Raw genomic sequence first — 25,055 nt, 5'->3', positions numbered from 1 at the left:
ATATCAAAGACAAAAGTCCAGAGCGTTCTGGACAGCCAAAGAAGGCAAGGATTTGAGAGCATTACTGGATGAAACTATCTACAGGGATCGCTTTCAACTACAATTAATGCGTTAGGGACGAGCATGAACTCATTGCATAAAGCAAATATAATTTTAAAACCTATGAAATTATACTTGGAAATATTAAAATGGGAAGTGCTACCCCACCTGCCGTGTTCTCCAGATCTGGCACCTTTTGATTACCACTTGTTCCGAGATATGAGCCGTGATCTGGCTGAACAGCGCTTCACTTGTCATGTTGATACGAAAAAATGACTCGATACGTGGATAGCCTCAAAAGATACATCGATCTATCGAATTGGAATCCGTAAATTGTCCGAAAGATGGGAAAAAGTGGCCGCTATCGATGGACAATACTTTGAATAAAATACATTGTACCGATTATTCACAATAAAGCTTGAAATTAAAAGAAAATCCGTGAAAACTAATTTATAAGCTCATTTACAAATAATTAATTTTTCGGTTATTTTACTTCCACAAAAAATGAAAATGCAAAAAAATATCACTGCACTCACCATGACATATAATAGCAAGAACGAGTTGCACAAGATATCGTTGACCGGCCATGCTCGCCATATCTGGTAACTCTGACTGGTTATGTCTAAATCAAATATAAATGTGTTTCAGTTAATAAGCATATTTTTTTCTGTATCCCCGAAAGTTAAAATGACCGTGCAATCAAGCATGCGTTAACTGTCAATTTTTCAACTGTTTTTCATCGAAATGAATTCTACCTATTGTGAACGAAATTGATGTTGTGTGGTTTATTTTGCATACTATCGCAGCTAATATATGATAATTGAATTTTAACGGCATTTATTGTATATATACGACGGTTTTATGTAATTTTTTGATATGGATTTTGGTTGGGTTTTGATTTAGATATCTAAATTACATTAATTACTTATTCCAACCACCTAAATCATTAGAATATTATATATCTCTCATAAATGAAAGGAATTTGATTCGAACTTTGTCCTAGCTGTTTTTTTTGTTGAATTATTGACTTTGAAAAAAAATGTGTATATATTTTTGACAGCATTTGATTTAAATGACTTGATAAATGAAGTTACGTTAGCATCATGCTACCACCCTAGTTACAGAATGCGTTGCTTACCGGAAATCATCAGAAATGTCACGAGTTGTAGAGATACTGCTTCATTAACAGGTTTTATTAATTTTCTTATTTGTTTGGTAGTACATTTAATAAATTATTCTTTCTAACAACTCACTAAAATTTAAAAAATAATCAAACTTAAATTTTTAATACCAACAAAAACGTTTGGTCAAAAACCAACAAAACAAAAATGTTGTGTTAAAAATCTAAGCTAGAAATCGGTTTAATATTTTTGTTAAAAATATTTTATTTTTCTCTTTTTAGTGTTAGATATTTACTCAATAAATTACGCAGTTATTTTATTTAATATCACAGGTACTACATTGGGTAGGTCAAATAAAGGTGCAGCACGTGTGAGGAAATATAGGAATAAAGAAACAATGATTGGAAATAAGGAGCGCTTCTAACCCTGGGGCCCGCTAACTAACCCAGGTGATTTAACAAATGTCCTAACTGAACTAGAATAACAAAAATTTATTGTACCTGCCTGGAATCGAACTCACGACCTCTGTTCGTGAGCTAAACGCTTTAACTACTAAACCACAGAACCAAGACAGTTGTTCAAAATATTTCTATGAGGTATTATATACTATAGTTAGTGCTTAAAAAGCAAACTGAATGGCTTTTTACTGAACGACTTGCGACTTTCCGTCACATCAACTCAGCAATAACATTACACCCAAATATCTAATTATTTTAGATAAAAAAATATGTGAAAACTTTGTACGTGCCTTTGAAATTTGAGCATTTTCTTCGATTTCCCCACTTCCCTCCATCAGATGACTTGTTCCAATGGGACCACCTCGGAAGTACACTCTTTCGAATAAAAAATCAATTTTGAAAATCGGTCCACAATTGACGGAGAAATAGACCAACATAATTAAAAAATATATTTATACAGTCGAACATAGAACCTCCTCTTTTTTCGAAGTCGGTTAAAAATGGATATACTTTTCGGATTCAGCACGCCGAAAAACATAAGACAAAATTACAGACACAGGCATAAGACGCAGTACCACCAACATAACACCTTCAGAAGAATAGTTTTGCTTCATCTTGACCAGTTAGACTACGATGAACGATAATTGGAAAATTCAAGCTGGGATATAGGTGTGTTCATTTAAACTTTTTCAAGTAAAATTTGAAAATACAATCAAGGTGACTTAATGTATCTCTACTTAACGATGTTTATTTATTAACTGCGTATTTTTTCGACATTTATCCCCTTGCCAATGAAATTTACTCTATTTTTGCATATTTAAAAGGTTTTCAAAATTCACAAGAGAACAGCGATAACTTATTCAAGATTCTATAACATAACCCAAAGAAAGTATAGGAAATCAATATTTAGGGTAATAAGATAAAAAATATGTGCAAGCAGTATATTCGTAACTACATGTCATTTAATTGGTTTTCAGAAATAGTCTCAATTTTTCAAAATAAAATGTTAAGGGTAGTGTCTTTAAAAGAAGTAAATAATGTTTTGTTTCCGGAATACCTCTGAGGATTACTAATATTAGAAGGTAACTTCTTTTTTATTTTAAAATAAATACTAACAGAAAAACAAACAACTACATTAACACCAACTAAAAATGTCGAAATTGGAAGATCCAAATTGAAGGAAATCATTGTAGGAAATCGCTGTTAATTATAACCGTTGAGTATGGGCCGGGTATTCTAACAGAAACGTTATATTTGAATTGAATTGCCGACCATATTTACCAAAATCCCTGAAATATTACTTCAAGACAATAAAATGAGGAATCCTACCAGTCACTAGACATTACTCCTTGTAATTTTCACTTATACCAATTAATATCAATAAATCAGAAAATTTTGGAAACGTATAGTTCTTTCAATGCTTTGAAATGCAATAATGTATACAATTTCTCGCATTATATTCTCAAATTTACCAGAAAAAGTGTAACAATCAAAGAGCACGTTTGAATAGAGAATAAAATGAGAACTAACTTGGTTCATTTCTTTTATCGTTCATGTTAGAGATCAATACACATTATTTAATATAAAATTATTTATAGACCGTATAGGAAAAGTGTCAATTCGCTGGCTCCTATTTATAGACCTATAAATATCCAGACGAAGATATTCGAGAGACTATTTGCAATAATTACAGCGTAACATCCGTACACGTAACAGGTAAGTTTCAAGCGAGTGAGTACCTTTAACCTACCCAAAATAGAAGTCCATTCTGTTTTCGATTGATTAAAAATGTGACGTGACGTCAATTCGTTCGAATGAATGTCAAGAAGCAAGGATTCATTTAATTTCCTAATAGGTAATTATAATTGACTCACTTAACATCAGCTTTTTAATCTCTATAAGGGCATATCATGCCATAACACGTCCCTTTATGTGTATTTTGGTCTGAACAGTTTCATCATAATATTTATGTAATTTTGATGTTAATCCCGTAACAGTGAGTTCTTTCATAATATCCCTCAAAATGTATATCTGTAGGCATGCAGATTATTTCAAGGCATTGTTGATAATCATTCTCGAACATTACGTTTATAGTGCGGCAATTTCAAATATTTATAAACCACGCATGGTTGGTTCTTTGCCTGTGAGTAATAGGAAGCAATGTTTTCGTGTAAAATTTGAAAAAAAATATTTAAATTTCAGAGTGTTATGAGTCTAATAGTTAGCGAGAGTGTGACGCCAGCGGTAATATTGGCATCAGAACATTGCCAAAAGGTGTTCAAGTGGGATAAGTGGAACTGTCCACGTGAGGACTTTGAAAGGTAAGAGTATATGATTTAACTTAGTATTCCTCTATTGATTATATTATGTACCAGGTGTATCGGAAAGTCTTTTCCGATTTCTTCGAAAAAGCTAAATGATTTTTGCAGAAAATGGAGACATTTATATATTCAAAGTATTGGTTATTTAATTCTACACATCTTGCCCATCTTTCAGGCAATTTACGGATGCCATCCCAAAAAAACCGTTTGTCCTTTGAGCTAAAACAATTAACGAGCCATTTTCTAGCTTCTTCGAAATTGATGTTGTGTCCGATTGATGCGAATAGTTGATGGTTGGACGGAACAATACCTGGAGAGCACGGTAGGTGCGATAATATATCCTATCCAAGTGCTTTCAACGCTTCCTTGGCCGGTTTTGCTTTATGAGACGACTCGTTACCGCGCTGTAAAATGACTTTACTGCATCTTCGGGCCGCCTATTCTGAATCACTATTTACTGTTTAACCAGGTTTCAAGAATTCATAATACGAATCAAGAATTCAAGTATCTATCAGCAAGCGATGACTTTTTTTCTGGGGATTTTATTCTTTTGATTAAAGGAAGCGCAAATATTTTGAATTACAGTCTTTATGACTTGTAGACAGATATCGCGTATATCACTTCGTTAGAAACATAGTACAGAACATCGGCAATGGCACTTTGACTTGGAACCGTTCTATGGTTGCTGTACCAGACTTGCTAGCAGCACCCTATTTATATTGGATCCCATATGACCAAATAGATTTAGGTATTGTTTCATATAGCGCTATCTCCTTCTCTAATGATAGCTGATGAATTTGTTTTCGATAAGTCAACATTTTTGATACAGTTGTTGACATAGTCCAAGTTGTTTTCGTTTAGCAACCATGTACTTCTTCCAATTAAAGTGTCAATACAGATGCATAACAAGATATTTAACATCTTGGGGAATTCCATATCATAAAATACAAGTTTCATTCCCTTTACTCCAAAGGCTATTCAAATGTATATCTCTACTTGTGTTCCTGAAGAATCTAATGAATCTAAGAGGAACTTAAAGTTCAAAAGATATTTTTGTCAGATCCAAATCATATTATCTCTGAATCAACTGTTCACCGATTACACATTGTTAGCTCATTTTGTTCGAGTATCTTCATTTCTGAAAATGTCTCCAAGGGAAATTCCCGAGATGTGTATCAAGTATAGAATCCAGAATAATTCGAGGTTAATGATGTCGGACTTGAAGAATACTGAAGGATTGTAAAATTTGGATTTCAATCCTGACATTATGATATTTCATTCATGATGATTGTTTATATAGATTTCTAATTCCAAACTGAGCAAATTCGAGGTTAAAGTCAATTGAAATAACTAGTGCTGATCTAGAACAGTAGAAGATAATAGAGAATAAGTAGGGTGCAGTAAATAGCTATTAGGTGCTTGCATGTATTCTAATCAGATTATTTTGCAATGTAAATTTATTTATTGAGAAAAAATGGTAATATACTATGTATATTACAATCGTATTATTATTATCGCACTCGCCGTACTCTCCAGACATTATTCCGTCCAACAATCAACTATGCGCGTCAATCGGACACAACATCAATTTCGAAGAAGTTAGAAAATGGCTCGATGAATGGTTTAGCTCAAAGGACAAACGGTTTTTTAGGATGGCATCCATAAATTGCCTGAAAGTTGAGCAAGACGTGTAGAATCAAATAACCAATACTTTGATTATATTATATTATTGTATGATTTTCGTTACACAATATAACTATACTGACATGTAGAAAATCTCTTCAGTAAGTAATCTGCTGCACAAACTTACAATCTAAGTTATATTCTAGATACTATTCTAACGTATTCTAAAGTCTATACTAACTTATTCTAAAGACTATTCTAACTTATTCTAGAGATTACTATATCTCATTATATATGTCTGTTAATCAGTTCGTATGATAGTTTACGTTTGAGCCTACGCGTTTTACTGTCATCGCGCACATTTAACTGTTTGGCGAGTGCACTGAGATGCACTAGCAGTCTTTCAAAATACTTCCCATTAATACTTAGAATCATGCTCCTTGTGGATACTAAGAGGATATCGCACTGAATTAGTTTGTTGGAGACATCCACGATCATTTGCAACACTTTATTCGGGAACCTCTGAAGGATAGTAAAATATATAGATTCAAATATTTTTCATAATTTTGTACTTGTTGCTGTCTTTCTAGCAATATGGCTACGAAAGAATGACGTTGGTTTGACAGCCCTCCAATCACGGTTCCATTTTCATACTTCTTCAGCAGCATTACAAAACCATGTACCTACCAAGTTATGCCGCGCGAAACTGATGAAGTGATAATCAGAATGGGTTATGTCGTAGGAATGCGCCTGGTACTGTAAAACATCTCATTAGAGCTCCAACAACGTAGTCTTTACAACTCTTGCCAAGTATGGCCGAGCGCTGTCAAGGAAAAGGATAACCAGCTATTGCTAATATTTTTTCAGCAATAAGTCGTTCAGTTTGTTTAGTTGTGCGCGGTAGGCATCGATAGATCTTAGCAGCACATAATACTCTTCACCTTGCTACTCCTACTATATGCACAGCAAGAGGATATGTAAGGAATATCCCGTATTAACGTGGATCTGACATGACCTTTACCACTTTCACTGATTCTCACAAAAACCATGTCACAGAAAACTAAAAGCCTTTTTGTCTCCAAAGCAATGAAACCGTGATGTTGAAAAGGTTCGCAATGTTCTTTGAGTGTTTGAGATGGGCTCTCATCGATCGAGTATTGAAACGGTTTAGTGTCTTTGAATATATTTTAACCTCCAAACTGTTAAAACGTCGAGACCAAAACCGACAATTGATATGTGACAGAGCATCACCATACGGTTCTAAAATTGCTTGATACGGTTCGATAACCTAATTCTTGTAACGGTTTAAAACATTACATAAATCAATAATACTAAATAAAAAACTGTTATTTTATGCAGAAAACTATCAGAACCATCGAATTTAACAATTTGGTTATGTTGTTTAGCAGTTGTTTATATTTATACCCAACTCAAATTAAAATAAAATCTCAAAGCAGTTTATTACAATATTTTTCAGGTTTATTTATTCTTCTGGGACCAAAGAAGCGGCATTCGCTAAAGCAATCCTTGCCGCTGCCATCGTCCATTCGATTACGAAAAATTGTACTAGAGGTAAGCTAATTTATCAATCAGAAATAATTATTATATTTTGTTATGTTGACGCAAGGAGAAATAAGAGGCTGTGGTTGCAACAGTAACTACAATGGACCATTACCCAATCATTCCAATAAATGGCCATGGAACAAGTGTTCTGATGATGTATCTTTTGGCAATAGGGTCGCAAAGGAATTGTTTGAGAAACAAGAGAAAAGCAACAGTGTGGAGGGTTTTATTGGAAAACACAACTTTCGGGTAGGGAGACAGGTAGGAAGACCAATTTATAGTATATATTCTGATCTTTATCCTTTAAAGTAATACTCAAAAGGTACTCCCAGTTTATGCTGCAACAGTATATCGGTTTTATTAATTTAGCAACATTTAATACACTACATACATTGTACCGCATTTCTTTTTCGACTGTATGCATAACAAGACTTTATGACCATGAATATTCAGCTTCGGTGTCGATATGGATGGCGCTCCTAGACCATCCCATGGTTTTTTATGCTTTTTTCTTTTTCCTTGCGAACAATGAAGCCACGATTTTGAAACGGTTCGAAATGGCATTTTCAGTCAATTCGTGTGGAAGCCATTTACCCTCCATTTTAGATCTCTCCCATCACATGTAAACGCCTGGAAATATTTGAGTGGTCAACTATTAAGCCACCTGAATGTTCCTTGAAAATTTGAGTTTCAGTCACCGCACCGTTTGTTCTCAATGATGTTAAAATCATAAGTTCAAAATCGACAATTGGGGTATGATGGGACAGCATTACCATATATTTAAAAAAAAAGCTTAGTCAGTAATTCTAAATGGAACACTGTTATTTTATGTTAAAAATGTCAAAAGCATCAGATATAACATTATTTTAGATTAGATTATTTGACATTTGCTTGTATTGATACTTCGGTTTTTGCTATTTATCAAAATACATGCATAATACTATTTCATTCAACACCTAATACTACAATTTTGATTGTATATTCTGGGATTTTTACTATAACCTATGGTTGCATATTATAATTGTTAATTCATCTAAGTACCATTTTATTTAAAATCCGTCGCATATATCAATGAAATCTGAATTCATTTTGATAATAGTTTTTGTAAATATACAACTTCATTGTAACCTGCTTAATTTTTCATTGTGATTTTTAACAGTACAGTGTTATTATAATTTTTAATTATCATTATAATGGTTCATTCGTCTAGCCATTATTCCATTTCCTTTGATAAAGTCGATATAGGATGTGTCAAAATAAATTCAAAATTTAAATTTGTCCTATACAGTCAAGTTAAACTAACAATTGAAACTTGACAGCTTGAGCAACACTAGCGAAGAAATGTTTAAATAAAATAAAATATAGCAAAAAAATCAAACTTAATTTCTAAAACTAACTAATGCGGGGGTTCGAATCCTAACGGGCCATGATCGTAAATTTATATTTATGATTGTTTAATATTTGTAATTGTCCTAGGCAAAAGTGCAAAATCCGTTAAGGAAAATTATCTAAGTCACGTCAATAACCAGGCTGGTTAAGCCCGGTTAAGGGATGCTCATTCGCTAATCGGTAGGCTTAATGCTGAGGACCGTTGTTTGGAGCCCACGTTAAACTGTAGATCCAGTCCAAATAAATCCACGTCGGTAAAAATGAGACTTTGAAATATTTTTTAAAAATAATTGATTAAAATAAAATTCCATAAAGATGCTGAAGAATATCCCAAAAATATAATAATAATGTAATATTAAACAATATATAAGCGACGTTAAATATATACGAAAAATATACATATCAATATATGTACATATAAATATATACACAAAAAAATATGTATATACATGTAAATTATATAATGATTACTCCAAAACTTGTGTGTGAAGGAATGATTCCTTAACTTGTTAATTCTTTAGCCCAGGAGTCTAATAATAATCGAATAATAATTTGGTATCAGAAATGGAACTTGGTCGATCCGATCAGATTCAGAACCAGATTCTTCATACGAAAATAATGTCTCACTTCTTTGAATTCTGTACATCCAGATACACAACACTCCTTAGATCAGGAATGCATTGTAATGAACTAATTTTTATTATAATTTGATCGAAAAACTATATAAATATGCTACATTGAATATTCTCTTAATTATGCACCCAGAAAAATTTCGAAAGTCACAAAACAAATAACATACATCCATATCACTTTACTTTTTTGTACCTATTTTACACTCAAAGCATCACTGGACATCATTGTTTTGAAAATGGAGCTAGTCAAACAGAGATTGATACTGCTGCTCGATTTCGCAACATGATTATTTCCAATTTCGATGATGATAATGATGTCTACTACAGGTGGTTTCGACTGGAAACTATTGTAGACTTAACCTGCTAGATCGAATGATTTAGCCTCACTTGATTTTTTTTGTGGAGTAATTTGAAGTGAACGATCTCAACAGATTCCATCAATTAAATTTAGCCTTGTTTGTAAAAAATTGGCGTCAAGAGTATGTGGGTGAAATAACAAAATAATTTGGGGTATCTAAAACAAATTTTCGTCTATATTGTTGTCAGCATCTTCATTGTCATCTTTCTATCATGACTACAACAAAATCATAATAAGTAATATATTCTATATATCCGTTACGAACTAATCAATTTTTTCTCGACAGATGGCGCATCAAATGAACAAAAACTGCCGATGTCATGGTGTCTCGGGCAGTTGTTCACTAAAAAACTGTTGGACTCATGTAAAGCCCTTTGAAGAAATAGCCGCTAACCTTAAAGAAAAATATAACAAAGCAAAAAGGCTAACAGTAAAAAACGTTGAATCATACGTGGCTTTGACAAATAATATCAAGCGAGAAGGCAGAGAAAAACACTCACCGGCACCAGATCATATGCTAGTCTACGTGGAACAGAGTCCAGATTATTGTGTAGCTAATATAACTGCAGGTAAAATAGTATATTGTAAATTACGAAGGTAATGTGAAAACTTTCCGGTCTGATAGTGAAATTGTCTTTCAATCAGCAAAAATATGTTCAAATCTGTAGAGCAAATCTTGTGGTTCAAAGATAAGCCAATTTGTCACCAGATACTACAATATTTTTCCAAATTTGAAAAAATAATTTTTCGTCGTCTTTCAGACGCTTATATTTAGGAAAATATATTGAGGGGCAATACTATATCAAGGGAGATTATGTAACAAAATATATTATTAACCGAATACTGTAATCTTTCAATACAAGGCCGAGAACTTTTCATCTTACCTAACATGTTTGTCTAAAAGTAATAGAACTTAGTAGTAGTAATTTTTCTGTGTGTAGTAAATAAAGAGTAAATTCTTACAGGCATGACAAACGAATCAGATATTGCAATAATAAAGAAATACAATAATATTTCAATATCAGTTTTGATATTGTAAATTAATGGATTTGCGATTATGGAAAATGGAGCTCATGTCAATACAAAAGCACTGGGATATCTGAAATTAGATTATGTCTAATAAAAACGTACCTACTGATATTAAGAGAAATATTACATTGCATCCACCATATTGTCACATATACTTGTTACTCATTATTTTAAAACTCTAATGGAACTTTAATTAACGTTAGAAACTTATAATATGATAATATTGTGTGACTATGAAAGATTTAGTGGAAATATTATTTCTATTAAATATATAACAAGGCAATACAAAATTACAAAAACACATCATATTGTTTCCGAAATCAAAACAACTAAAATATCAACTAGAAGGTGCTTAATTATCAAACATGGCGAGTAATAGGCACCATTCAATAGAAATTAAAAGCCTTAGAGGATATCACTGCTCTATATAGCTTCTAAGCTCTAGATAATTTATTCACAAATAATATAACTGATAATATACAAAGTATTACAAGCACTGTAAGTAATTCACTAATTCAATGTCAGTTTTGATATTGTAAATTAATGGATTTACGATTATGGAAAATGGAGCTCATGCCAATACAAAAGCACTGCTATTAGGCATCTGAAATTAGGTTATGTCTAATAAAAACGTACCTACTAATATTAAGAGAATTTGCATTCACCATATTGTCACATATACTTGTTACTCATTATTTTAAAATTCTAATGGAACTTTAACTAACGTTAGAAGCATATAAAATGATAATATTGTGTGACTATGAAATATTTAATGGAAATATTATTTCTATTAGATATATAAAAAGTCAATACAAAATTACAAAATTACAAAATGCTTAATTATCCAATATGGCGAGTAATAGGCATCATTCAATAGAAATTAAACGCCTTAGGGGATGTCACTGCTCTATATAGCTCCTAAGCTTTATATAATTTATTCACAAATAATATAACTGATAATATACAATGTATTATAAGCACTGTAAATCAAATTAATTTTAGATATTTGTTGCAAAGTCAATTATAATACGAAGATGCATTCCTGTTTACATAACAATCTTATATTTCGATATATTACAATAATAGCAGGTGTACCGGAAACTCATAACCGGTTTTATTTTTCAGAAAGAAAAAAACCGCACGATTCTCAAGAAAATAGAAAAATGTATTTCTTCATTTATTCAAGATATTACCAATTTTATTCTATACTAATACCATCTTTCAGGCAATTTATGGATGCTATCCCGAAAAAAAACTGTTTGCCCTTTGGGTTACTGCAAAACCATTCATCAAGCCATTTTCTAACTTCTTTGAAATTGGCGAAGTTTTGCTCTACAAGCGCGTGTCCCATTGATGCGAAAAGTTGATAGTCGGACGAGACAGGGTCTGGAGAGTACGGTGGATGTGATAATATGTCTCATCCGAGAGCTGTCGATTCTTCCCTAACCGGTTTTGTATTATGAGATGGCCCATCGTGCTGTAAAATTACTTTACCGTGTCTTCGGTCCCATTCTGGACGTTTTCCGATCAAAGCATGGTTTAAACTGACTATTTGTTGTCGGTAGTGATCACTATTAACTTTTTCACTAGGTTTCAACTGCTGGTAATATATCACGTAATTCCTGGTAAATTCATGGTACATTCAGAAGTTACTCTTCATCGGTTGTAAGGAGGCTACTATTTTAAAACGCCGAAGCTTTTCTTAAACTTACAACAATTACTTTGATGACTTGCCTTTAGCGAAATGACAAGAAATAAAATGCATAGAAATGTTCTGCGTAATATTTCATTACTTTTTCTGTGTTACATTATCTATTCTAATTTATTTCTGCTAAAATTATTTCAACTCTATAGATTTCTTGTATTTTCTAGGCTGGCCAGGTACCAAAGGAAGGGCATGTTCCAAACGCCTATCCAATTTCACCACCAAAGCAGAAAGGAAAAGCTGTAGGAATCTCTGTAGGCAGTGCGGTTACAAAGCAAGAAAGCAGAAACGGGTCATTCAGAGAAAAAAGAATTGCAAGTTTCACTGGTGCTGTAATGTAACATGTGATACGTACAATGACACAATTGAAGAATTTTACTGTGCATAGTTATTATGATTTAAGTTTCTTAGTCAATTTTCCTACATTTTAAAGTAAATTAAATTTATTTAAAATGATACAAAATGTGATATATTAGATATAAGGAAATAAAATTCGAGATTTTAGTTTTAGTATATCGAATGTCTTATAGAAAAGATAGGATAATAACAAAATTTTAACTATAACTTTATAAAAAGTGTCATAAATAGATAATGTGAAAATACATAAGATAACTAATATCTAATAGGTAAAGTAATTGTTTCGTTATATATAAAAAGTTTCTTCCAAAAATATTAATAAACATGTTAAAATATTCTTTTTCATTTTGTTTCAACAATAATAATATAAAGCATGTTAGTAAATAATTATAAATACTATATTATAAAATATGTTTAACACAAGTGTTCTACTCTAATTATAAAATAGTATGACTTAAATTTGATTTTGCCACGATGCCTCATATAGAATATGTAATCTTGGATTCATAAATAAATGTATATAAATAATGTATCTTTGATCATTTATTTTTACAGACTCAGATTTATCGCTTCCTACAACTATTTGCAATTTTAAAATTATCAATAATATTTTAAATTTAGAACAAAATAAAAATTTAGTTCAAAAACAGTTACAATAGAATGTAAAAAAATAAGTAACTATTATTTGTGCAGCAGTAATTGCGTTACCTTTTAAGTGTAAATAAATTAGTTGTTTATAAACTAGTTCAATTATTTACAGTCCGCTGAGAAAGAAAGGCGAATGAAGCAGCATTTCATTTAATATCATTTATTGACATATATCCCAGGTTCATCTATTTTATGGTAACCATAATGCTCCGACATAATATCCGTCATATAATGATCATGTACACCACCACCATTCGATGGTCTCCGAAAGTAACTTATCACCATCAGAGCCAGAGCAATTTTACCGATGACTGCACCTTTTATCAACAATAGCTTAATTGCCATTACTATGAAAGGAATTAGAGCTGTCGTAAGCAATGCGGGAAACAATAACATCGAGTGGTATTTCTCCATACCACCTTTGGATTTTTTCTTCTTGGCGTGCTTCTTCAATTTTTGTTTCATGTCAGCAGAATCATGTCCTAAAAATTAGAAATCATAAATTATTTATCTGAAAATGGATATACAAAGCACGTTCGTTCATTCATCAAAGAATAGTTGGACATAAAAATCATGCTGTTGTTTATTATAAATTCCGCCTACTAAACCAGTCTGTCTATAAGGAATATGATTTCTCTGCTATGCATCAATATCTAGCATTCATTGAGGGCAACATCATAGATATATTCGAAACTTAAAAAACTCTTCGAGAACTTTTTTTGTGTTGATTAAGACAGTTAAACTCATTAAAACCATCATTTTAAATTGAATTCAACAATTGTATAATTTGGGAAAAGTAACAAGGAAGTTTACCAAAAATTAAGGAGAAGCTAACTATGGAAGATTATTGGGTTCAGAATTATTATAAAATTAATGTTTTTTTATACTTTAAAGTCTCCTTTTTACCAACGATGGTTTATCTGGACTGGAGCTACTGTTTAGCGTCGGCTCCGAACTACGATCCTCTGTATTAAGCCTACTGATTGGCGAGTGATCAACTTAGAAATAATCGCAGAAGTCATCCGGCCTTATCCAGCCTGGTTACTGGCATGACTGGGATCATCTTCCTTTTTGGATTTTGCACTATTGCCTAGGACAATCATAAACGTTAAACAATTGTTTGCTTGTGCTACATCTAAGAATATAGCTGAGCATACTTGTTGACTTCCGTAGGCCTTTTTAATAACATCTGTTATTCTGTGGACCTGGTCAATTGTTGCGTGCTTGTTAATAAACCCAAACTGGTGTGTTGGTATTAGGTTTTTTCTCTCTATGATCGATGTTAAACAATAACAAACATAAATTTACGACCGTGCCCCGGAAGGATTCGAATTATCTTGTCGCCTTTACCACTCGCCAACCAAGCCGGAATAAGATTAATGTAACAAGGTCCTGTATATTTGGAAATTTTTTCTATGCATGACACTTTTATATATGTACTTCTTGTGCTTACATGTATTTTGATCAGTCATATTTATTGGTGAATGTATGAAATATCAATGTTTGCTCAGAAGTCATATAACAAGGAGTACGCCACTGTTTTAATACGAAAAAAATTGAAGTCCACCGTATTGTAGCAAAATCATGTTTTAGCTATGGTTTTTCAGAAAAAGTCAACAGAAATATTGGAGAAGCTATTTGACCGTAAGAGACTTTTGCATTAGATTATCACTGATGAAGAATATTGAAGCTATTACAATAACTAGCATCAGCACTTGTAAAAGATGTAACAATAATATTGCGACTTAATCAATAAAAATATACCCAAAAATTATTTAACATAAATATTGATAAGTATATGTTCTAATCATCATTTTTACCACTACTACAAATAATCAGAAACTTAATTGATATTAACTTACCTTCTAGATCATGTTTCCGAATATTTATCGGTACGTTTTGAACTCGACTTTCTGGTAACTCAAGTGCAGAAATATTTGTGTTCAAATTTAATACGGTGATAGTACCTTCACCATTTATCAGTTCATCACCATACGACTTCATACACATTACTCCGACAATACATAATAATAGAAGAACAAATCCAAATATTGACGCCATCTTTATTTTTATTAGCCGGCTTTACGTGTTCTTAAAATGAGATCAAACCATCAACTGTTAAAAACGGACGGCACATGTTGAGAAGTTTCTCCTGCTTCAGCTAGAACGTTCCGATTTATTCGGTCATTCTTGTAATAGTGTAAATTTTGACGTATAATATCGTGCAGTTTTCAAGGGATATTGAAAATGATTTACTAAAGAAAGATAGTTTTTTAATTTAAATGGTTGTTTTTTAATATCTATTTATTAGTCCGAATATTAAGAGCTAACTGAATAAAACATTATTTAAAAATAGATGACATATAATTTAATATTAAAACTTATGCCTAACTACGATAACTTCAAATAATGTTACCATAGTTTTTTTTTCAGAAATTGTTTCTTTAATTTCTAACATATTTGTTCATCATATTTAAATAATAAATATATCAGTTAATATTAGTTACTGAAACTCCTTAATATGCCACACAGTCTCACTCGGTACTATATTATACAATCCATGGGCAAATGTAAATAAAGTAAAAAATATTTCCTTTCGAAATTTTATACAAAGCCGATTTTTATATAGTAATATTTTATATATATACATAAAGCCGAATGAAACAACTTAACCAGTTTCTGACTCACTCATATTCAGTTCTCCATTTAGATCGAGAATAATTACGAGATTATTTTCTAAGATGTTTGATTTCGATAAAGAGATAATGGCCAACGAAGATATCAGGTTTACAAGAAAGCCACAGAGTCATCTAAAATAAGTCACCTTCTTACCTATCGAAAAAAAACCATCACAAACATTAGTTATGATTTATTTAATCATCCATCCTATTTAGCAGATCTGACTCCCTCTTAATCCTTGTTATTCTCAAATCTCAACAAATTCATACATGGAAAAGGACTTTCATCAAAAATATTAATCTATTTAACATTTTTATTTTAATAATTTTCTCGACGCAGAAAAGGAAAGAACTGGAATTAAAATACAAAAAGATTTATTGGTTGTTTGGAAGAAAATCAAAATTATCCGTACATAATAAGTTGCTGTTCTAGAAGCAGATAGTAAAACCTTTACGGACCTATGGAATTCATTTGTGAGGATATTCTGTGAGAAGTAATACGAACATAATGTAAGCATTTCAGAATAATGCACTGAGAAGTATTGTGGATGCACCCAGATAATATAGGACCAATTACTTACACCGAGACCTTCGGATTCCACCTGTCATAGAGGAAATTAATAAATTCGCAACAAGACTGAAGACAGGCTCTAGAACCATATAAATACCGAAATGCTGCAACTCTTATTCAACAGTAAACTAGGACACAGACTCAAAAGCACCAAACTGCGTGATCTTGTGTAACTGTGTAGTGAAGCGCACTAAATAGTAAAAACACTGAAAATTCCTTCTCACTATTTTATTTCATTTAATTTTATTTTACTAGAGAATGAGCAAGGGCTAGTGGGCCCACCTAGATAAGTACCGAATTACTATGGAAACTAATTGTAAGTAAGATAACGAATACTAATAATATTATTAATAATTTAAAAAACCTGTTTTAGAGTAAATGATGTAGCTCGGTGAATGGAGGTAAAACGAAATGAAACAGTGGTGTTTACATTATGTGACCGTTATTTATTGGCTATATAAAAAAATGTGAAAAATACAATTAGATAAAACGGATGGCAGCACGACGGTGGCACGTCTAAACCAAACGATGGTTGAGCACTGAATGAATTGAAATACCCCTCAATAACATCCCAGTTAAACGTCTCGGGGTTGCCAGCTATTTGTTATCGGGTTCTAGTTGGCGCTGCTGGTACCCCGTCCGTGTTCAACATCTGGGATTATATTTCTGGGTATTTTGTAGGCCCTTATTTCACGATGTAAAATTCTACATGTCTCAAGGTCGCTACACTGTTTTAATTTGACTTGTTTCCCCAACACTAATTCAAGGGATTTTCAATTTTCCAATCTCAAAGTTAAGGCCTCTCTAAGTAATCGTATCACTTTAACATTATCTTGTTTAAGTAGTTACATATCGTACCTCTTCACAATATTTTAAAGTAATAAAATGATATAGAACAGTTATTGTTTCCTGGAAATAAGGTTATTTCTGCTTAGAACCGTATTGTAATGCATTGGTTGACTTAATTAAGTATTGCAAACTTAAAATGCAATTCACAACTAAAGGCTACGAAGAAAACAATCAAGAATTATTAATTAACGACACTCCCACCACCAATTTATGTATATATAATTATTTGATGACTTAAGTCTGCTTGTTGACGATCTAATAATATGTAGTATAGAAATTTTCATCGCCAAATTCCATGCATGTATAACGGTACTGATATCGGAATTTAAAACAATATGCAAATCCACTAATCTAATTAAAATTTGGGTTAAATTATACAGTGATAAGCAAATACATCGAGCAGTAAAGGAAGTATTTCCTGTTTTACCGGCTACAGTACGTTAAAAAGTAGAAATGGAAAGTTTTGTCGCAGAAAAAATCTTGAAATAATTTTTTGTAGATTTGTCCGTAATATTTCTATGACCTTTATTTCTAAGAATTTTAAATACCGTTGATTTTACATACTACAGATGAAATTTTAGTTAAAAGACCACCAAAGTGACGTCCACAACTGTATTTGCGTCATACTTGAGAAAAAAAAACTTTATTCCGTTCATATTTATAGCACCTAATTATATCACTCAATGGATGCCCGATTCCTCAAGCAGAATTATTCAAGCAGAAGCATCACGTTAGACAAAAAGCAAAACACATTAGAACCAAAATAAAAAAACTATACTGGTTAGACGGAGGATACCCTCAACTTGATCTATAATCAAAGAGGTTGATCTATAATACAATTAAAAAGCCAATTTGGACCTATGGGGTACAAATATGGGGATGCACTAAAAATTCAAATCAGTTAGTCATACAGCGCTGTCAAAACAAGGTTCTTCGATTGATTACCAATGCCTATCGCTATGTAACCAATGAAGAACTGCACGATGACCTGGAAATCAAATGGATTTGCGAAGTTGTGCAGGATTTCGCCTTGAAACACGAAAGAAGATTACTAAATCATACTAATGAATAAACAATACAATTGCTAGACAACGCGCAGGATGTCAGAAGATTGAAACGAACAAAACCATACGAACTTGTATGAACATTTAGTGTGTATTATTAGTGTAAACTATAGCTATAAGTTAATAATTAATAAATAATTACAATTTTATAATTGAGGAATACATACTGATGTATTTTCTCGCACTCGTCTTACTTGTTAATTAATCCAAGTACATAGGAAAAGTAGCAATAAATTAATTATAAATTAAGATTGTACTAAGCGTATCTAACAAAGATGCTATAAAAAAATATTTATAGCAATAAGCAAGTTGCGAATGGGCTATTTTGTAATGTGAAGGAATCAGGAAAGAGGTGATAATACCTTCTGATATCCATTCCTTCTTTTCCATTAACTTTCTCTTACTGATTTGCTTAACAATTAATAATGGTCAATGCAGTACAACCTCCTCCTCCTCCAAAACTTTTTTCAAAGAAAAGATAACTAAGTTTGGTTTTTTTTTCGTAGAAGAACATGTCAACCAGTGAATATCAACTCCCCCAAGCAGAGCAATCTTGGTATGCACTTAGATCGACGCCTAACCTGGAAGAATCACATACTCTCTAAACGGAAACAACTTGGACTAAAATTATACCAAATGTATTGGCTCATCGGGCGCAAATCTAAGTTATCATTAGATAACAAGGTATTGCTGTATGCTTAACTATGGGGTACCGCTAGCAAATCTAATATATCCATCATTCAACGGTTCCAAAATAAGATGTTGCGTGCCATTGTTGATGCTCCGTACTATATTTCAAATAAAGTGATACAACGCGATATTCCTCTAGAACCTATAACGAGTGTAATTCAACGTGTTTGTGTGATGTACTTCGAAAGAGTGTCAGTGCATCCCAATGTACTCGCTAATCAGCTAAATATGTGACGTGATAGTGAAGTGCGTAGACTAAAACGTTTAACACCACCTGATCTGATTACTGGACATATGTAGACTTTATAATAAGCTTTAGAATAAGACTAATTAATTAAGATAATATTTTATACAGAAGATTGCTTAATGAAGTGATTTTCTACATGCCATGTATATCTAATATAGACATAAGAAATACTTATTGTCAATAGGGCAGATTGTGGACTCCCAAAGAGTAATAAAAAAAATGTTTTTTTTTTGTTATGATTGAAAAATTATATTGGCTAAATGGTGACCGTCATTCGCTATGCAACTTTCAGCTCTTTTTAATGCATTTTTCATGACATCCTGCAACATCTGAGGCTGAGTTTCTTCAACTTCGTGACGAATATTGTCTTTAAGATGCTGAATCGTTTGGAGCTTATTCACATAAACTTTTGATTTTAAAAAACCCAATAAGAAAAAGTCTAGTGCTGTTAAATCCGGAGATCTGGCTGGCCATGCTAAATCGCGACTTCGCGAAATTAGTCTTTGTGGAAAAACGTGATTCAGTAATTGAATTGTTGAACAAGCTGTGTGTGGTGTGGTCCCATCTTGCTGAAACCACATGTCCTCTAGTCCTTGCTCTTCCATTTCAGATCAAAGAAAATTTCAAATAATGTCTTGGTCATTTTCAAAAAATAGGGACCAATAATGTTTCCAGCATAAATACCACATCATACAGTTATTTTTGGTGGATGCAATGATGGTTCATAAACTAATTGAGGATTCTGTGTTCTCCGAAACCGACTGTTCTGTTTATTGACGAGGCCACTGAGAAGAAAATGGGCTTCATCGCTCATTATCTACTTAGACAGAAAATTCGCCTTAGACTGCGTGCAGAAATGGGTAACTGGGAACCACGTCTCCAAAGTGATGTTTCTGGAGACTGAAACACTCTCACGCACTAGAGCCATATTTTGAGCGTTACGAGACGTCCATTGCCTGCCAGAACGAGGCCTGACTGCTGCCGTACCGTACCGTCCAAAATTCACATGTAAACGATAAATTGTAGTTTTGCGAGGCAATGTATTATTAGGATTATTTTAGGATATTTTTGACTCAATTTCCGTTGAGTGGCAATAATGGAACGATTATTATTTTATTCTATAAATATTGTCACTATTTGTTCACGTTCTTGGGGCGTATATTTATCCATAATAAAATATGGACTACACAACACAACACAATGGTTAAAGCGAAACTGAGCTAAACGTCACATAATCAAGATGGTGTGCAATCAAAATGGTAGCGGGACTTTTGCCGCATCTGTTAGTAAGATTTTTCACACAATGGAGTTCAAAGTAAAAATATATAAATATAAAAAGGCAACAAAACAAGTTCACAAGAGATTTTCAGTTAATAAATATATTTCGTACGTAATACTAATATAGCAATAATTTCTTAATTTTTAATTTGTGTAAAACCGAATGTTCTCGGGATGATCTGTTATCGCAATGGACGGAATACGTCCATAGAAATCCTTGCTGATAGAACGGAGACTCCAAAAAAAAACTACTCTATAAAAAAGTGGTAAAAACGAGATATACAAAATACTTTCCATAAATAATTTATGCCACAAGGTAACAATTAAAGATGATAAATCTATTAAAAATATACAAAATTAATAAAATTAGCATAGATTAAACTTTCTAATTCATCTGTATATCGATAAAAAAATTAATTAGCGAAAAAATCTTTTAAAAAAACTATATTAAATTAGGACAAAGCTACTTGGAAATGGTCAAGGTTAACATTTTAATCTATGCGTATTTGATACAGCCATTTTATTAATTGTAAGAATGCTTTCTCACGTGTAATTAGTTAATACCTTTCACTCTGATTCATGGCAGAACCCATAATAATTCACCATGTAATTTAGCATGTGAAACTGACTGGGTCAGAGTTAAAAACGAGTCTCTTAAAAATGGGTTGAGAGTTTTTTTTTCTTATTTCTTACGTTCTGATATAACGAGGTCATCTTCAATTTTATTTGAGAATAGAAAGTATTCAATTGGGATGACACGTCTTCCGGATACTTCATACAATAATTTTTTTAACTGCTATTTAAAGTTATATATATATATATATATATATATATATATATATATATATATATATATATATATATATTTAAAATACAAGCTTATTAAACCATACTGTAAACTAATTGGTATCTTTTTAAGGGATATTGAAAATGTTTACTAAAGAAAGATAGTTTTTTATTTTAAATGTTTGTTTTTTAATATATATTTATTAGTCCGAATATTAAGAGCTAACTGAAAGAAACAATTTAATAAAACATTCGTAACTACGATAACTTCAAATAATACTACCATAGTTTTTTTTTCAGAAATTATTCTTTAATTTCTAACATATTTGTTCATCATATTTAAATAATAAATATATCACTTAATGTTAGTTACTAAAGCTCCTTAATATGTCTCTTAATATCCAGTCTCACTCGGTACTATATTATACAATCCATGGGCAAATGTAAATAAAGTAAAAAATATTTCCTTTCGAAATTTTATACAAAGCCGATTTTTATATAGTAATATTTTATATATATATATATATATATATATATATATATATATATATATATATATATAAAGCCAAATGAAACAACTTAACCAGTTTCTGACTCACTCATTGTACCTTCTTACCTATCGAAAAAAAACCATCACAAACATTAGTTATGATTTATTGAATCATCCATCCTATTTAGCAGATCTGACTCCTTCTTAATCCTTGTTATTCTCAAATCTCAACAAATTCATACATGGAAAAGGATTTTCATCAAAAATGTTAATCGATTTAGCATTTTTATTTTAATAATTATCTTGACGCAGAAAAGAAAAGAACTGGAATTAAAATACAAAAAGATTTATTGGTTTTTTGAAAGAGTATCAAAATTATCCGTATATAATAAGTTGCTATTTTACAAGCAGATAATAAAACTTTATGGACCTATGGAATTCATTTGTGAGGATATTCTGCGAGAGGTAATACAAACATAGCGCAAGCATTTCAGAATATCTATATATATAATATTTAAAATACAAACTTATTAAACCATACTGTAAACTAATTGGTATCTTTTTAATATTAAACAAAATAATAAATATTGATTATTTGTCTTGAATATAATAAAAGTTTTCACCATATATCTAATTAAATTAATGTTCTAATATTTATATAGTAGTTATTAAATTACTAATAATTATTATAATAAGAGCCAAGACACAACAATTATTCAAACAAGTGATTGTTCATATAGTGCAATCTTCTATCAGTTTGTATCAGTTTCATTTTCACTGAGAAATTGAAAAAACGGACTCTCTACTTGGTACTTGGTTGGTTAGTAAAATTAGAAAAAAAAATCATGTAGACAACTTTCTTCAAGATAAGTTTCTTTCAACAAAATAATTACCACCAAAATTACCATTTTTTTGTACAAGCGTCTATTATTTGGAAAAGATCATTATCTTGTGAGTAATTTGGTATAATAGTTTCAAAAGAAAGGCATGACGAGCATGAGGAAGGTTAAAATCGATATTTAGTGATCACATGCCATCATTTGTTGCAATTTAATAACGATATATATTAAAATTATTTTTAAAGTTCTTGAAATAATTGTCTAAATAACACCAAAGAGAAAAATCAATGACAAATCAATGATGATATCATGTTAACGTACTGATTAACTTACTTAATTATATCGATCTATTATCGATACTTATCGACCCTGTCAATATAGATTATAGTTAATTTGTGAATTGTTTTTGATTGCTTTAGTAACTGAACAGCCTCAAATATAAATATTTAGATTTAAACATTCTAAGAGCCTCTAAAAGCATACACTCAATATAAACTCTTCGTTCAGCAAGGAAATAATAATCTGGAAATATGACAAAGAAAATGTTTTCCCATCAGAGCTGATCTTTCAAAACTAGTCAATGTTTTTATATTAAATGAGGGGACAGTAGAGTTGTATTAGGACAATTCTAAGAGCCTGAAGAAGTTCGCAGAGAAAGCAGTGGTAAACGAAATTAAGAACTCATTATATGTGTATTGAAATTTTTGTGTTCCAGGAAAAGAGTTCGAAAACAATAGTTTTCAACAAAATTTACATACACATTAAATGTTTATAAATTTAGAATAAAAGAAATAATAAATCTTAAAAAAACACTCTTAAAAAGTATTTTTCGAATTTATGTCATCACTTGACTACTTAAGAGTTCGATTGAAAAGTCCCCGGCCTATGATAGTAAAATACTTTTTTTTGGTAAAATTAGTTTTCCTATTCAACATAAGTCCCTTCAAGGGTGATACACTGATTATAGCGACCCTCCAAATTTTCGATGCCATTTTTGTAGTAGGATTTGTCCTTTGCTTCAAAATAGGCCTCAGTTTCGGCGATCACCTGTTCATTCGACGAAAATTTCGTCCCAGCGATCATTCTTTTGAGATTTGAGAACAGGAAATAATCGCTGGTGCCAGATTTGAAGAATACGGTCGATGAGGAAGCAATTAGAAGATCAATTCATGGATTTTTGCCTTCGTTTTCACTGACTTGTGACACGGTGCATTGTCTTGATGAAGCAGCAGTTTCTTTTTTTTTCAAATACAGCCATTTTTCGGCGATTTCGTCCTTCAAACGGTCCAATAACGCTATGTAATAGTCGCTGTTGATGGTCCTTCCTTTTTCAAGGTAGTTAATGAAAATTATTCCATGCCATTAGTCTATCCCAAAGTACGGACGTCATAATCTTGCCAGCCAACTGTTGCGTTTTCTCACGCTTTAGAGCGGGTTCATCATGTGCAATCCACTCTGATGACTGTCGATTGGACTTCGGAGTGAAATGATGGAACCATGTTTCTTTCGTCCATCGTCACATATCGATGAATGATATGATGTACACTCATGTTATGATACAGATGTCATTTCATATTTTTAGAGTGTCTGCTATTTCATTCAATTTCAATTTATGGCCATTCAAGATCATTTTGTGAATTTTTAAATGTTTTCGGCGGTAACAACCTCTTTTGGGCTTCTAGCGCGTTCACCGTCTTCGGTGCTCACCACGTCTAAACTTAGCATATTCATCCTTAATGGTTGATTTTCCTGGAGGAGTGTCCGGAAACTCGGCATCAAGCCAAGTTCTTACTTCAACTGTATTTTTTTCCTTCAAAAAGCAATATTTTATCATCACGCAAAATTCTTGTTTATCCTTTTTTCACAATAACAAAAATTGCTTCACTCAAAATGCTATAATTCACAAACTTTATACACACATCTTTTGCGGGCTAATTAAAAAACATACGGACTTAGTTCTAGTAGCATCCATGCCATCTACACGCCTATACGTCAGGCCGGGGACTTTTCAATTGACCTGTTACGCAAAAAAATATCAATATTTTTTTCTCCAAATATCGATATATTGAAATATCGATATATTTCTCGCTGGCTGATATCTCTAACGCAGTAACACCATTTGTTGTAGATCCTTTAACATTAATTTATATTCCGATAATTATAAAGCAAATTCTACAGATTCAAACATTAAATAATTTACGAAACAGTATCCAATATTAATAATAAGTTATTAAAACTATACTTATGTAATATGAACAGGTTCAAGGTTATGGTCACCAATCGAAATAATGAGCGATCATCAACAAGCTTTGTATACTCC

At 31.8% G+C, this 25,055-nt stretch overlaps 3 protein-coding genes across 9 annotated transcripts in view; 1 reads left to right on the top strand and 2 right to left on the bottom strand.

Annotated features, from left to right (window-relative positions):
• LOC143191669 (glutamyl aminopeptidase) overlaps positions 1 to 3,160 on the bottom strand; it is a 51,677-nt gene extending 48,517 nt beyond the window's left edge. The window contains exons 1-3 of one of the 3 annotated variants that reach the window (XM_076397008.1): positions 2,948 to 3,160; positions 1,909 to 1,993; positions 576 to 661 (exon numbers count right to left, since the gene is read on the bottom strand). In XM_076397008.1, coding sequence (XP_076253123.1) covers positions 576 to 661; positions 1,909 to 1,925 — 103 coding nt within the window. In that variant the 5' untranslated portion in view covers positions 1,926 to 1,993; positions 2,948 to 3,160. Of the gene's footprint in view, positions 1 to 575; positions 662 to 1,908; positions 2,157 to 2,899 lie in introns of those variants that run through there. The other 2 variants (XM_076397009.1, XM_076397007.1) reach the window with 2 other exon arrangements.
• A 48-nt stretch (positions 3,161 to 3,208) lies between these two features.
• LOC143191679 (protein Wnt-8a) lies at positions 3,209 to 13,125 on the top strand. 5 transcript variants are annotated; one of them, XM_076397045.1, is made up of 6 exons: positions 3,209 to 3,334; positions 3,821 to 3,939; positions 7,040 to 7,134; positions 7,193 to 7,386; positions 9,791 to 10,073; positions 12,406 to 13,125. In XM_076397045.1, the coding sequence occupies exons 2-6, from the start codon at positions 3,827 to 3,829 to the stop codon at positions 12,624 to 12,626; spliced, it is 906 nt and encodes a 301-aa protein (XP_076253160.1). In that variant the 5' UTR covers positions 3,209 to 3,334; positions 3,821 to 3,826; the 3' UTR covers positions 12,627 to 13,125. The 5 variants fall into 5 exon arrangements, with proteins under 5 accessions (XP_076253160.1, XP_076253157.1, XP_076253158.1 ...); XM_076397042.1 differs by having other exon boundaries at positions 7,190 to 7,386; XM_076397043.1 differs by lacking the exon at positions 3,209 to 3,334 and adding an exon at positions 3,335 to 3,473 and having other exon boundaries at positions 7,190 to 7,386.
• Positions 13,126 to 13,399: 274 nt separating this feature from the next.
• Positions 13,400 to 15,419, bottom strand: LOC143190877 (uncharacterized). The gene is made up of 2 exons (XM_076395449.1): positions 15,106 to 15,419; positions 13,400 to 13,725 (listed from the first exon to the last, which is right to left on the bottom strand). The coding sequence occupies exons 1-2, from the start codon at positions 15,302 to 15,304 to the stop codon at positions 13,400 to 13,402; spliced, it is 525 nt and encodes a 174-aa protein (XP_076251564.1). The 5' UTR covers positions 15,305 to 15,419.
• Between the last annotated feature and the right edge of the window lie 9,636 nt (positions 15,420 to 25,055).

This window comes from Rhynchophorus ferrugineus, unplaced genomic scaffold, assembly GCF_030347505.1.
Source record: "Rhynchophorus ferrugineus isolate W39M unplaced genomic scaffold, kcgeb_rfMv2 rfM2, whole genome shotgun sequence".
NCBI lineage: Eukaryota > Metazoa > Arthropoda > Insecta > Coleoptera > Curculionidae > Rhynchophorus > Rhynchophorus ferrugineus.
The sequence above is the reverse complement of the archived record's forward strand: the minus strand, read 5'-3'. Positions and strand labels throughout refer to the sequence as shown.